General features: G+C 39.5%; 1 protein-coding gene across 4 annotated transcripts in view; it reads left to right on the plus strand.

Annotated features, from left to right (window-relative positions):
• The window catches only part of PLB1 (phospholipase B1), a 227,650-nt gene that overhangs the window by 85,311 nt on the left and 126,151 nt on the right, over positions 1–16,188 (plus strand). For all 4 annotated transcript variants that reach the window (XM_072634072.1, XM_072634073.1, XM_072634074.1 and 1 more), the window contains 2 exons: positions 601–664; positions 15,380–15,438. In XM_072634072.1, the coding sequence (XP_072490173.1) occupies positions 601–664; positions 15,380–15,438 (123 nt within the window). The remainder of the gene's footprint in view (positions 1–600; positions 665–15,379; positions 15,439–16,188) is intronic.

Here is a 16,188-nt window from a genome sequence, read left to right on the forward strand (position 1 = left end):
ACACGATTACTCTGAGTCATACTTTTCTTGTTCCTGCCTCATGGAGTCCCATGGTAACCCTCCTTGTTGACTATTCAAGAATTGCTATTACCCTAGAGGTTCATTTTAAGATGTGCCTCTAGACAATAGAACTTTATCATCAAAGGTGGCCTGGCCCTATTGCTAACCAGACTAGAACCTCACTAGCCCTTGTTATTTAGAACTAGAGTGATACTTATTTCAGTCAAGTGTTGGATTCTAGAATGTATTTAAATTAGCTTTGTAGATAGACTCTACAAGCTCTTTGACTTACACAAATTTCCCCATACAGGCAAATAACATGGTAATAATGAATGATCTGATGAAGTGGGAAACCTGAAACATGGAAGAATATATTTCCCAATGAATCAGACTTTTATATGTTATTCCCCTCTCTCCTTCCCTCCTCACCCCCTACAAGAGCACATTTTCTTTCAGTCCTCCAGCCCAGAGTCCTTTGCTTATCTGTATGTCTGTAGAAAGTTGTGGCCCCAAGTAGGGAAACCTCCATGTCCCTTCCTACAGTGAAAATTTAAGGTTGTGTCACATCTGGTTAACTACAAATGTTTCTTGTCATTTCAGGTGAGAGAAAGGACAGAATTTCAATGTCCTGATATGAAACCCTCCAATGTGGTGCCCACTTCAGGTAAATAGCCCTCTGAAAAGTATTTTTAAAGAAAGTGGAAACTTGAATCTGAACCAATAAAGAAAACTAGCCCTTTCCATAGTCATAGATTTGGAGGTTGAAGGGACCTCAAGAAAAGTCAGCATTTTATAAATGAGGAAGCTCAGACCCAGAAAGGTAACTTTCCCAAAGTTACACAGATAACAAATGGCAGAGTTGGGCCTTGACCCAACCCTAGGTCCTTGGACTCCAAATCCAACATTTCATTCTACTCTTCTTTCTCTGGGTGCTAATAACAACTTACATTTATATAGCTCTTTAAGGTCAACAAAGCACTTAAAATAATTATCTCAGTTTCTTTTTCTATTCTGCATAGGCTGGATTAAAATTGCCATGGCTTTTATTGATGTTTTATTGATACCACTTCCTTTTACACAATGATTTCTTGAGAAAAACACCCCCAACAACCCATCCCCACACCTAGATTTTATACCGTTCCTCCTGACAATAAGTTTAACAGAAATTCTCACTACTGCAACTCCTCTCCCACTCCCAAATCTTCCAGTATTCTCCTGTCTCTTTGCTCGGAAAACAGCTATTTCATTATCTTTTCTCCAAGACCATTATTGATCTTTCAACTACTGGTGGAGTCATTCTTTGATTTCAGTGTCTCAATATCATATAGCAGTGGTGTCAAAATCAAATAGAAAAGCTAAAACATGTAAGGATCTCCTTGGGCTATATATTGACTTTAAAAACTACATGTCAGCGTTATCTATATTCTATTGAATTTTTATTATTTTATTAGATATTTCCTAATTACATTTGTTTTAAAGTATTTGACACTACTTTATAGGATGAAGGGCCAGTAGAGATCATTACTCAAATCTTCAGTTTTATAGGAAAAACTAGGTGACTCAGTGGATAGAGTGCTAGATCGAGAGTCAGTAGTCTGATTCTTGAGTTGGAATCTGACTCAGATGTTTAGTAGCCCAATGACCTTGGGAAAGTCACATAATATCTGAGCTTCAATTCCTTCATTTGTAAAGTGAAGATAATAATAATGCCTAACTCGTATGGATATTGTAAGGATCAAATAAATTAAATTTATAAAGGACTTTGCCAACTTGGTTACAATTATTAAGGAGAAAGTGAGAAATCATTATCAATAGATAACTATTCACCATCTTTAGGGCACTTGGCTAGGTGTGGGGAATACAAATACAAGCCCACATCCAGACCCATAAGGGGCCAGCAGTGTTAGCCTGGTCTGTGAGATCATGAAAGTCAAAATCATCCTAAAGTGAAAGTGGTCATTCCAATCCCATAACCATCCCCAGAGTTCGTGAGCAGAGTGTAATCATCTAGCCTTTATGGCCATAAAGCATCCATTTTTTCAGATTAGTCATTTTCTGTGTTTTCTGTTGGCAGTAGATATGAGAGGTTTGATGATCTATGAAGTTGGAGAGGAATTTAATTTACTTCATGGACCATAAGGACAAGAGAGCATTGTCATGGTGACCCACCCACGTACCATTAATGCTGGCCCATGGGCCATCTTCAGGCTGCATTCCATAGGCTACTAAGCTCCCTCTTAGGAAATTAGAGAATTCTTCATTTTTTACCTTGGGGAACTGCTGCTGGACCCCTTGGGCAGAGGTAGTGCAATAAAATACTCTCTGTTTCACCCAGAGGGCATCCCTGCCCTGGATCCAAGCATGTGGTTGGATCTGGTTCAGTCCTGGAAAGCCAAACCCTTAATGAAAAGGGAAAGAGAGGATAGTAGGCTCCCATTCTTTGGTTCATTAAATCCCCATCCTGGTTCCCTGGGGGATATTTCTACTTACATTTTCCCTTATGCTTCTACCTAGTGTTTTCCCAAAAAGAGGAGTAAAAACAGTATTCAGTACACCATATTGCTGAGATATGGGATGGGTGATTTATTTCTGCATGCACAGAAAGGCTAAACATAAATAACTAACAAGCATACCTTAACATAATGGGTTCAATAACTGAATTTATAACTATTGTTACAATCAGTTGGGAGGCTGATCTTAAACCTCTTCAGAACTTTATATTCTTATATGAAGTTTGCAGGACTGCTAAGTAGGAATTCTCAATTTCATCTGTGGTCTATACTGTCCAAATAGCTCCCCAATAGCACGTCTGTAGGTAAAAACAACTTGACTCAGGCTTCTGTTAAGGCTTCTTCACAGTAGTGGTTTCCACCATCTAGCTTCAACCCAATGAGACCCAAGGCCTGTGGACCTCTCAAACTCATAACTGCCTTCATATCTGGACATAATCAATCATCTCAGAATAGTTGTTTGCCTAACATCAAGAAAGTACACACAAAATTAGCAGCCCAAACCCAGGCTTAGTTTTGTCTAGGCAGGATATCTATTTTTGTTGCCATGTGTTCATGGCCATAAGGTAGCTGGGGTGGGGTGAGGGATAATGGCATTTCCCTACTACACTTCATGTTGAAAAGCACCTCAAAGCAGTCCTGACTTGATTTGCATTTAGAAAGTGAGAGAGAGGGATTGGGGCCAGTGACAACCCTTTGAATATCAACTGTTCACCAACTCTTTTGACTCCACCGATAAGGGGTTCTAAATGGCATGTGGTTATAAGTAAGCCCCAGTACTTAAGTCAACTGCAACCAGGAACACCAATTCAGAGAATGCTCTATGGATTGGCCACCATTGGTCAATTCATCCTCATGCATTCATGAAATCATTCATTCATTTCTTTATTGAATAAATAGTTATTAAGTTCTTTTTATGTCATCTTTCTGGAAATACAGAAGTAATTTAAGATGGGGCCCTTATCTTCCAGGAGCTTTTATTATCCTGGCAGACAAATGAGAAGAGGAATATTTTGGGTTCTTGATGAAACCACATGTCAGAGGCTAAATGTTAGAGGCAGGATTTATACTCAGATCTCTAGGTCTAGTAACTTTGCCATCTTGCCTTAATGAAGTAGTGGGGTTGGGAGGGCAAGAAGGAAGGGAACAGACATTTTTTAGTGCCTATTACTCCGAGACACTGAGCTTTATCTCATTTGATATGACTTAAAGCATTAAGACCTTCATGTGGACATAATTCTCGATTGTCCCAGTGATTTAGTAAGAGATATTCTTTAACTCTTATCTTATTACCTTGAAACTACACTTTGACTGTCTACCTAGATCATCTATGTCACAAGATGACAAAAGTAAACTTCAAAGTAAGGTTTTATACTTAACTGGCATTTTCCCTTAGTTAAGATAGGAGACTCTTTCCTTATATGACCCTGAAGATTCTGAAACTGACCAAATAACATGAGAGAGAAATCTCAGTGCTTGAAATATATGAGATACTGTGGTGACAGGTGTTGGGAGAATAAATAGTTGGACACATTTAGATCTGTCTGGTCACAATGAATGAGACACTGGAAGAGAGCCTTCCCCCTAGCCTATTTGTTGGGGACCATCTTAATATGAATGATGGGACTCATCTTGCTTCCTCAAGTTCCAATTTGGCCTCAGACACTAACTGTGTGACCCTAGGCAAGTAACAGCCCCTGTTTTCTCCTTTTCCTCATCTTCAATAACAGCACTTGTTCCTAGTGTGGTTGTGAAGCTTAAATGAAATATTTGAGCCATGATATTTGTAAAGCACTTTGCACAGTGCTTGGCACACAGCAAATGCTTAATAATTGTCTGCTAAATCTGAAATCCTGTCTAGTGGTTAAGATAAGCCACAGTGAAAGGAACACATTGAATTTCCCTAGCCTGTTTCATTCTTTTGCCATGGACAGATACTTTTATCAGTCATGAGTGCAGGCATGACCCTCAAGATTGAGTGAAGAGCCCACAGTAGTGTTCAGCATTTGAAGTTAGGTTTTTGCTTAGTCTTGTAGTAAGATGGCAATGTGGTATCGTAAAAACATTGCTATTAGAAGAGCCAAGTTTGAATTAGTGTCACTAGGTGGTACAGTGGATGGAGTATAACGCATGGAGTCAGAAAGACTCATCTTCTTGAGTTCAAATTCTACCTCAGATACTTCCTAGTTGTGAGATCCTGGGCAAGTCGGCTTGAATGTGGCTCTAATTTAACCTACTTCTTTACCTTACAAATTACTTCCTCTATCTGAACTTCTGTTTGCTCATATGTATGTTGTTGGTCAATCCTTTCAGTCATAGCCAACTCTGCATAACCCCATTTGGGGCTTTCCTGGAAACAGTAGTAGTTTGTCATTTCCTTCTCCAGTTCACTTTACAGATGAAGGAATTGAGGCAAATAGGGTTAAGTGACTTGCCTAGGGTCACCCAGCTAGTAAGTGTCTGAAGCTGGATTTGAACTGGGGAAGATGAGTCTTCCTAAGTCCAAGTCTGGCACTCTGTGTACTATGGCTCCACCTAGCTGTGCATAGTACTAATAATTCCTCATGTGCATAGTACTAATAATTCTTTTAAACTTTCCAGAGCGTTTTGCTTGCCATGTATTATTTAGTCCTCATAGTGACCCTTTAGTGAAGTAGGTGCCTTTACTATTCGCATTGTGTAGGTGAGGAAACTGTGCTTGGACAGTTTGAATGACTTGTCCATAGTTTCACAACTAGATTCTAAGGTAAAATTTGAACCCTGGTGTGTTTGAGTTCAAAACAACAGACTTTGAATCCTGCTGAGTGGTTAGAAAAGATGATTTACAAGGTCCCTTTGAGCTCTAAATCCTGTAATCAGTTAGCATCTTGCAAGGTGGAGGCACATTTTTCTTTCCTTTGTGGATTGTTACAATGATAAGATAAAAGCTTTTAAACAAATAACCTTTGGTGGCTTAATAACTTTAGCAAATGGTTTCCAAAGTGCCTGTTTTGACTTTGAAAAACAGAAACTTGTGGTCTTCCTAAAATGAACAACATATTTTCTTGGAAATGGGAGCTCTGGGAATTTGAAGAACGAGTTGTTGGCAAACTGTGCTTCTCACACCAGCCCATCTTAGAGAATTGTGGGTGCCTTAGATAGTTCACTGAGTTCTTCCAGATGAGAGGTAAATAGTTATCTGTCTCAACCCTTTAGAATTTTATGATGAGGATGAAATGAATATGAGGATGATAACTGAATATGTTTAAATTGCAAAGTGCTTTTACCTATATTATCTCATGTGAGCCTCCCAGGAACTCTGGGAAGTAGGTGTGATAGGCATTATCCCCCATTCTATGTTGTTATTTCTGTCGGGTCTAACTTTTTGTAACCCCATTCGGGGTTTTCTTGGCAAAGTTGCTGGAGTGGTTTACCACATCCTTCACCAGCTCATTTTACAGTTAAGGAAACTGAGACAAACAGGGTTAAGTAATTTGTCCAGGGTCACACAGCTAGTAAGCATCTGAGGCTGGATCTGAACTTGAGTCTTCGTGACTGCAGACCCAGTGCAGTATTCATTGTGCCACCTACCAGCCCCCATCTCCATTCTATATAGGTGAAAAAATTGAGTCCGGTGGAGATTATGATTTTTCTCAAGGCTACATAAGCGTGAATCTGGATGCTTTAACTCTAGGTCTAGCGCTCTACTTACTATGCCAGCCAATGAGGAGTAAATGCTGCTATCCTTTACCTCTCCCTATGCATACATACATAAACTTGGCAACTTTCTTTTCTTGTAAGCTTATATATTTAATTTTGTTGTTGTACAACTTACATTCTTTCGTAATTGTATTTTATTTTTTCCAATTAAATATGAAGACAAATTTTCACATCCATTTAAAAAATGTTGAGTTCTAAATTTTCTTCCTCTGTCTTCCACCTCCTGCCTCTCTGAGACAGTAAGCAATTTGATATGTTATATGTGTGCACTCACGTAAACATATTTCCATACCGGTCATATTGACAACTTTCTAAATACATATTTTGGTGTCCTGCATCTATGATTTCATTGATACAGGGAACTCTCAAGCAGGCAATTCCTTTTACCAACTCGGATCTATAACTACTCTCTAAAGGAAAGCTGTAGAGAGGTGCCAGTTAGTTTCAAGAGACAGGAAGACTTCCTGGATTTGCTAACTCAGAGGCTAGACATTTTATCTACTCGGTCATAGATGTTTTAACATATATACTTATGCTAATGTACTTTATCAGAGTTTCCATGATATGATTAAGATATCAAGGGAAAATAGATGGACCCACTAGCTGACTTCAGGTTTGTTTTCCCATTGAGCAAAGGAACAAAGTATTTGACCCCTAGAGGATGATAATAAATAGTCAGATGGCATATAGCACCCTCCCTCCCTATTCTTACCAGTTGTCAGTTCATGAATGCCATAACCCTCCTTGTTTCAAGTGAGCCATATGTGGTTACCTACACGAGCAGAGTGCATTAAAGATTAAAGTATAGGACAAGATGGGAGGGAAGCATAGGCACTGAGAAATTGGGACTGCATTGCCAATTGAACATGCTACTCACAAGCAAAAACAGTAAAAGAAGAGAGGTGGCTCATTAACTTTCACGTATGCTTCCCAATTCTTTCCTAGATCCCTCCTGTGACTTTGGACTCTATTGGTCCAAGTTAGTAAGGAAGCGAAAATGCAGAGATGATGACAACTTATAATTAAATGTCCCTTTGAGGTTTACAAAGCATTTTACAAATATTGGGAGGCAGTTCAGCACATTGGAAAGAATCCTGATTTTGGAACCATACAACCTGAGTTTGAATCCTGGTTCTGCAGTTTGTGCATGACCTGAGGAAAGTTGATTTTTCTCTCTGGGTTAAGTGTGCCCAACTATAACTTGAGGGATTTGAGCCAGATGAGCTGAGGTCCATTTTGGTTGTAATTCTGGGAACCTATGATCATCTGATCTTTACAGACCCCTGTGAAATAAGCATGACTGGCCCTGTGATCCACATTTCACAGGGGAGGAAACTGAATCCCAGAGAAATTGACTTGCCCCAAATCACCACAGGTAGTAAGTGTTAGCTAGCTAGGTAGCACAAAGCATAGAGCCCCTGAGCTGGAGTCAGGGAGTCCTGAGATCAAATCTGGCTTCAGACACTTACTAGCAGTTTGAGCCTGGGCAAGTCGCGTAACTCTTTGCCTCAGTTCCCTCATCTGTAAAGTGAGCTAGAGAAGGAAATGGCAAACCATTCCAGTATCTTTGCCAAGAAAATCCCACAGACAGCATTGGTGTGATATGGTCCCCAGGGTCACAAGGGATTGGACATGACTGAATGACTAAACATCAAGAAAGTGTTACCCATAGAATTAGAACCCAGAACTGTCCTGATTCCAAGCCCAGGTAGTGAGTGGTTTTCATGTGGATGTCCAAGAGTAATTCTTCTCTATTATAAGAAAGTGTACTGGATTCTGATTCTCATTTGTAGCAGTTGACATTTGAAAAGAAAGGTCTGAAGAGAAAGACATTTATGTAAATAACATATATAAATATGAATAACATTTATATATGTTATCCAGTTCCCTTATGGAGAAGAGGGGAGACAGACCCTTTAACTCTCATCCCATCCTATCCTACTGTTTCCTATTTGAAGCCTTTAATCTCCAGAGACCCTAGAATTTCTACTAGTTCAATCTGATACTTCATAATATTAGTTTATTGGTGACTTCTCATTCTTAGCTAACTATAATTCTCTTGCAGACCAGGAACCTGTTTATCCAACTGTTTGAGGGTCTTGTAACCCCATCTGTTCTGGGATTAGGAAAGGATGATACATTTGGGAGGATGTTGGGAAAGGCTGCCTACCTCTAATGAATTCAAGCTCCCTCTTAAATTACTTGGAAAGAGTGCTAGTCTGGGGAGTAACCTGGCTTCTAATCCTAGCTCTGCTACTTTTTGGCTATGTAACTTGTCATCTAATTTCTCTGAGCCTCAGTTTTCTCATCTGTGAATAGAGGTGGTTGGGTTAGATAATTTCCAAGGTCTTCCCTGGTTTTCCTAGAATATCTGATGTATTGCTCATCATTTTGTAAGAAGCGCCAAAAGTCAAAAGGTACAGAAGAAGTTAAATCTTCAGCTTGACTGCACCTGGCCCTTCTAGCTCCCCTGCCAACCCCTCCCCACAACACCCTCTGCTTAGTTAAAGAAACCCCTGCTGAAACAGATCAGAGGAAGGAAATAAGCCTAATAATCACCTTGTTCTCCAAAACAAAGCTCCTTTAGCCAAGGCAATTAGTTCACCTTCATTGTTGATGTTATCTTAGGAGTGAGTACGTTTGAAAGGCCTGAATTATGAATAATGAAGAGTAGACTGGCTTGTACCCTTCTGAATCCTAGAGGTTTTAAGTGGTTTAGTTTAAATCACCCTCCTCTCTCCAAAGCAGAAAAGACAAAACAAATATACAGCAGGGCATTCCTCCAGTTATTAAAGTTATAATCCCTCCAAATCTCTTTCCTGGATTAAAGTGTAATATTTAGTTGACAGTTTCCCATGTATCCTAAATGGCCAAGTTACTATTATCCATGATACTTTGTCACAAAGAGTGAACATGGTTCAATAGAAAGAACATTGGATTTGGAGGCTCCACTTAAGCTCTAGAAGCTCTGGATTCAAATCTTGCCTCTTATAAAGTCTCTTAATTTGTCTTCACCTAATCAGAAACCTCAAAGAGGAGCACAACAGTAGGGTCAGCTTAGCAACTTTGCTGTGGCTCCCCCCAATTCTCTTCCACAACCATACAGAGAATGAGACACAAAATTCTGAAAAGAAAATGAGGAAAACATCACTGTGAGTCATTTTGGTAACCCATGATGACTTAGGAAAATAGGTCTTGAATAGATAGAAGTGTTACCTGCTGTATGTTACAGTGGCAACAGCAGTGGCAAGCAGCCCAGAGCCCAAGACACTATGAACATCTGGTCAGAAAGAGATCCCAGGGGACCTCTTTACCAGCCCTAAAGGCAGGAACAAGTGCCATCTGGCAGCTCTGTCACCTATTGCCATTTCCACGTCCTAGTTCCAGACAGATAGATATTCAAGCCGATCATTTCCCACCCCATCTGCAGACAAGCAGAGCCCAATTCTAACATAAAGTAACACAAATAATAAGCTGACTGTGATGACAAGGAGGTTCAAGACAAAAATATAAAGGAAGACAATGACTTGAAAACATAAAAAAGATCCAGATTGGACACAAGCCTACCAAGAATTCCTAGAAAAGCTAAAGAAAGATTTTTTTCAAAGCAAAAAAAAAAGGTAGTGGTAGAGGGAAAAATGGGAGAAAGAAATAAGAGCTATGAAAGAAAATTATGAAAAGAGAATTAAGAGCTTGGTAAAAGAGGCACAAAACTTACTGAAGAAAAATAGCTCCATCAAAATAAAACTTGGCCAAATGATAGAAGAGGTACAAAACTTCACTGGAGAAAATAACTTGTTATAAATTACATTTGGCTCACTGGAAGCTGATAACTTCTTGAGACATCATGAAACAATAAAAGTCAAAAAGAGGAAGAAAAATAGGAGAAAATATGAAATCTTTCAGTCAAAAACAATTAACATTGTATCAAAGAGAGATAAATGAAGAAACCTCAGACACCATCTAGTTCCGTTCTTTCATCCTACAAATGAGTAAACTGAGCCATAGAGAGGCTAAGTGACTTATCCAAGGCCTTAAAGGTAGGATCTGAGTTGGACTCTTTAACTTTCTATGTTGTCACATTGCTTCCCTCAATTTCTTCATCTGAATTGTTGCTAATAATACCTTTTAACAGGTTTATTGTGAGGATCAAATGTATGAAAAACATTTTGTAAATCTTCAAGCCTATATAAATGTGAGCTATTACGGTATACAATCCATCTACTGATAAAAGTCCAAAACCTCCTATCTGAAAAATCAGCAAGATCTTGAATATTTCAGTGACTTATCTATAAACACAACGTCATTTTGCGAGGAAGCTTTTTTGTGCCAGATAGTATTCAGCTAATCAGTCCACAGATTTAATCTTATCACTTAACTGTCCTTCCTCCTAGGATCATCTATAAAACACTATATCATTGGGTTGTACCTCTAGCTATCTGTGATATTAACAAACCCTAAATCAGTAATCAAGTTTAACCAAAAAATGTGTTACCTTCCTATGCTTTCAGATAACAGGTCAAACTATCTTTTCATTCCATGGATGACTTAATATCTTACTCATTTGATTTGCTATGAAGAAGCTAATTACAGGGATGGGCCTCAGGGTCACAGGTTTCCCCATCTCTGAGAGGGAAATTTCAGAAGAGAAAAGGAAAAATCTGAGTAAGGTTCCCCGCCCTCCCTCCCCCCACTTTTAAATGGGCAAGTGATTGGGTAAAATTTAGTGGCCTCTTTCACTGGCAAACAGATTAGATGTGATCTAGGGAAATCAGGATAACCTAGAGAGATAGGTTTAGAAATGTATGAATTTATAAATCACTTTCTCTTGTAAGTGTTCTAGCAAGGACTCCTGGGGTGGTAAGGACCACCAATGACTATGGTACTGTGCAGGTACAATTGCCAACCTTTAGTGACAATGTTGTCTTGCCCAAATTCTTTGAGGTCTGGCCTTTTGCCTTCTGGTCTGTCTACCTGAAGGCCTATTCTCATTTGTCACAGCTGGCCACATCACTTGAAGTTGTCCTTCAAAAGTGTGTCCCAGTTATGAAATACTAGCAGGGAAAAACTAAGAACCTTAAAGGCAGTAATCAGAGAGCCTTGTGGCAGGGTGCCACCATAGGCAACAATAATATTAATTACATTACCCCTTTCACTGGGTAGTTGTTAGGAAAGTGCTTTGTGAACCTTACAAATTAGATTTATTTTTAGTTTTGTGATCTTGAGCATGTGATTCACCTCTAACTATTTGAGGTAAACATAAAAGATTCTTAAGTTACAGAAAAGGGACCAACCAACATTGGCATTATGGGAGACTGGACAAGACAAATTCTGAGGAAGTTTCCTCATTGGGAAGTTCCTTATAGCAATGAAATCACTGGTCCACTCTCTATCCCTATCCCTATTAATAAATGGTGTTAGTATTTTTGACATGGGTCTTTTAGGAAGAACTAGTGGTGATAACCCATTTTTTCAGTTATCCATGCAACTCTTGAACATTTGAGAGTGAGAGCCATACATAGGACAGCATGGCTGTGGCTTTGCCTTAAGGTGTTGTAGCACCAATGGCAGTATTCCCAGGTTCTATAGTGCCTATGAACGTGCCAGCATAATTCTGAATTGCAAAGTAGAATAGACTTTCCACCTGGAAGACAGAAACAAAACATTTATTCAAACACCAGAAAGCCAAATCCATTGTAGCAACAAAGAAATCCATCTTAGTAACCAAGAAGTCTGTAACATATTATTAGGCCTTTCCACAAACTGGCTTCCCAAGCAAAATGGCCTTCTATCACTCAACAGCCAGCTGTCTGCTTTCTCTATCCTTCCCAGCTCAGATTTGCTCCAGCTCCACATCTTTTTATTCTACCCCTTCCTCTTCCTCATGTTCAGGAAGTTCCTCCCACCACAGACTCATGTGATTCAGGCCTCGAAGTGACACAAGCAAACCACATGGGCCTATTAATGGATGAGAAATATCATTAAAAATATATTAATTCCATTAAAAATACATTAACAATAGAGGTGTCAACATTTAGATGGTGTTAACCATAATTATTATTCCCTCAGTAACAGTATTTAGATAAAGTGGGAAGTTATCCAATGGTACCTTCCTCTACATGGTCCTTCCCACAATAAGTGCCTCCTTGATTCAGCCCAATACCACCCTGGCCTTTTTTCCTGGTGGTGCTCTCTCCTGCAGCAACCACATGATTGGTTAGCATCTCTTGGGTCCTCTGATTCCTCTCTGTGGAGCAACACCTCAAGACCTGTCCTGAAGTCCAAGGTCTCTCCCTCTTTCCCTAGATCTGAGATCTGCTTCCCACTTTAACTGCTCTTGCCCTGGACATCCAAAGTACTAGTGATGGTTCTGGTCAGTAACTTTAACGCAAATGTGCAAGGCAGTGATATATCCCCCCAAAAGGGTACAATTTAGCAGAAATGTCAATCAATAGGTGACTTTCAGTCCTGACAAGATAAAAATACAAAAGACTTCTGCCTTCCCCAGGAAAGCAAGGATTTGAAGTGAAGAGCTCCTTCCTGGCTGCTGAAAAGGTAGAGAAATTGGAGAGACCAGTTGTGTCTATGCTCAGGAGTCTAGACCTGCAATACTTTGAACCTTTGTCTCATTAAATGCTAATACTTCCCCTGAGTGAATATAATTATGCTTCTGCGATGTGGATTTTATTGGGCTTGTGTGCTGTCATCCTATGCTGTTGAAAGCATCTAGTTCCTTTTTGTACTGCTTCATGTTTTATGAAATATGGCTGCTCTTTGCCAGGAGACAGTCAGCCTCTTTGGGGACAATGTTCTTAGATGTTCTAGCAGTTTTGGTCTTTCTGCCTTGGGCAATGAGCATAAGAAGCCTTTCAGATCTCTTTCAAGGCTGGTGTCTTTCCTCTGGATTATCTCCAATTTGTCTATACACCTTATTTGTAAGTAGTTATTTGATATTAAAATTAAACTGTGAATCAAGACTGAATTCCTTAGAGCTGAGACTGATTTTTGCCTTTGTGTCTCTAGCATTTAGCACAGTACTTGCTGCATAGTAGGTGATTATTAATAAATGCCAATTGATTGACTAGCAACTAAACCAATAACCCTTCTATGTAACTGCAGTGTCTATGACTGTCCTTCAGTGTGATTGAGGTATCTGTCCCAGCTAAAACCCACCTTCTACCAGATTTTCTCCAATCTCTGTTGATTGTCTCTTCCCTCAACTGATTATTCCCAAGTAATCTTGTATAGAGTTTGTGAGCACATAGTTATTTGCACGTTTCTTGCCCATTAAACAGCAGGAATTGTCTTTTGCCTTTCTTTGTTTTGTTTCCCCAGTCCTTAGCACAGTACCTGGCACATAGAGGTGCTTAACAGATGTTTACTGACTGACTGAATGATCAAGAAAGGCAGTGAGGGCATTACTGGCGAAAACAGAGTTAATGGATTATAGATTTTAGAACAGGGAGGGACCTCAGACATTGGACATCACATCCATACACCTTTCTTTAAGTTCAGTGAAAACACAGTCTGATGGATAGAGTGACACATGTAGAATCAGGATTTCAATCTAGCTCTTAGCACTCTGAATTCAGCACACCATGCTGAGAATGTGGTAGGTAGTTAATAAGAGGTTGAGTTATGATTTAGGAGGATTCAATCACTTGGGCAATGTTGACTATGACCACAAAGTTCATTTGTATGAGAATGGGAATTTGGGTATACTCTATTGGGCATATACAATTTGCAAAGTGCTTTCCTCACAAAGATGCTATGAGGTAGATGATAATAAGTATCTTCTTCATTTTACCAATGAGGAAAGTGAGACAGAGAGTTAACATAATTGGAATAGTCACTCTGCTAATTAGCAGTATCGTAGATTGAGGACTAGAAGGGACGTTACAACCTATCTAGTCTACCATTTAACAGATAAGGAAACTGAGTCCCAGAGAGAGAAAGTTACATGCCTATACTTGAACTGATGATTTTTGACTGCAAAGCCAGGGCTTTACCTGTTCGATCTTCTAACTCCAAATCTGCTGTTCTTTTCCCTCATACACTGCTACCTTTCTAATCTCCTGATTCTAGATCCAGTGATGTTTCCACTGACCATATTTATATGCCTTATGTCATATATGCTTTATCCTTAAGAAGGGAGGAAAGAATGGAGGGAGAAAAGGAGGAAAGGGAAAGGAAAGAGAAGGGGGAGAAGGGAAGGAAAGAAAATTGGAAAGAGGGGAGAGATTGACAGAAAGACGAAAATATAAGCAATGATATAAGTGGGTTTTATGTAGCTTGGTACAAGGCTTACATAAGAATGCACAATGACTAATTCTAAGATAGTGATTGTATGAAAGAAATAGGTACCCATGCATTAAGCCCTTACTACAAATATAGTCCACTCACTTCATGTTTGAAAAATGAGAACTCAGTTTATAGTATCTGATATCATCAAAGATGCTGGCAGGCTATTTGTCTCCCCAATACTTGGGAAAAGGTGTTCACCTTTTCTATTCCTCCCCTTGGGATCAGCCACCAAGGAAGCAAGGGACATAATGGAAATAGTGCTGGATTTGATGATTCCACTCTGGATTTTTTCCTAGCTATGAAACCATAAGAAAGTCACTTCCCCTTTCTAAACCTCAATTTCCCTACCTGTACAAGGGGGAATAATTAACATACTTAGTCCCATTGTCTGCAGATTGTTAAGATGCTCTGATCAGGTGGAAAGAAGGCTGGTAGTGTAAAGGGGAACCAGGTATGATCCTCAGCCCTGATGCTTAGCACCTGTGTGATGCTGATTTAGCTTCTCTGGACCTCAGGTTCCTCAACTCTACTGTGAGAGGGCCATGCTAAATGACCTTTCTGATTCTGCCAAACCCATATTTATCATTCTGTGATCCCAGGTATAGAGCCTTGTAAATTTTAAGGACCTATTTAAATGTTAACTCATCTCAGTCCCCTAAAGCAAATAGTTTGTGTTCTGTGATTCCATCCTTAAGGTGAATGCAGGTCAGAAATCTTTTATCTACTATCCTGGCCGAAAAGTGCTTTAAAATTTTTTTTTAAGTTTTCTAGGTGCTTTTGATTTGTGTGGGAAGAGGGTCTCACAAGCTAGATGGCATCTAAGTCCCCTTCAATTCTCTTCTGGTTTTGTTTGTTTGTTTTTTTAGTTCATAATCTGAGACCTGCTGACATCAAGGTGATTGGAGCCCTGGGAGACTCAATTACAGTAAGTCATTTGGATTGGTGGAAGGAGAATATGTCTGTCTGGGTTCAATTCAATTCAGTAAGCATTTGTTAGGTGTCTACTAATTTTCCAGACACTGTGCTAAGCTCTGGAGGTATAAAACCAAACATTGACATAGTACCAGTCCACAAGGAGTTTATAGTCTCCTGGGGCAGTGATAGCATGTGTGCAGATAGGTAAGTAATTTATACAATGTAATTTCAAGGAGTAGGAGGGGGATACTCTCAACTTAGATTTGAGGAAGGGGAGCATTCCAGCATAGCTGACTCCCCATGAAAAGGCTCAGATAGTGAATGTTTCATACAGAAGCCAGAAAGTTGGCTGGTTTGGCAGGGGTAGAGCACATGTAGTAAGACAAGAAAGATAGGTTGAAAGCCAGAGAATGAAAGGTCTTAAATGCCAAATTGGCATTTTTGTCTTTTATTCTTGAGCCACGGAAGCTGCTTGAACAGGGGAGTGACATGGTCAGTCACAGGCATTTGGTTTGGGGTAGGTTGAAGAAGTCTTCGTGAACATGAGAACCTGGAAACAAAAACTTCTTCCAAAGTAAATCCCACAGTTTCTATCCCTCTCGACTGTAGTAGCTGTCTTTTTTTTCTTTTTGGTTTAAATTTCCAAACTTTAAACTTTTCCATCTTTCCTACCCATGCCCTTTTACATTAATCCTCTATCCCTGCCAGTTTCTGGTGGAGGAGGGAGAAAGGTAGTTTTGAAATCTAAAGCTGTGATAAG

The sequence above is a fragment of the Notamacropus eugenii genome, chromosome 1 (assembly GCF_028372415.1).
Source record: "Notamacropus eugenii isolate mMacEug1 chromosome 1, mMacEug1.pri_v2, whole genome shotgun sequence".
NCBI lineage: Eukaryota > Metazoa > Chordata > Mammalia > Diprotodontia > Macropodidae > Notamacropus > Notamacropus eugenii.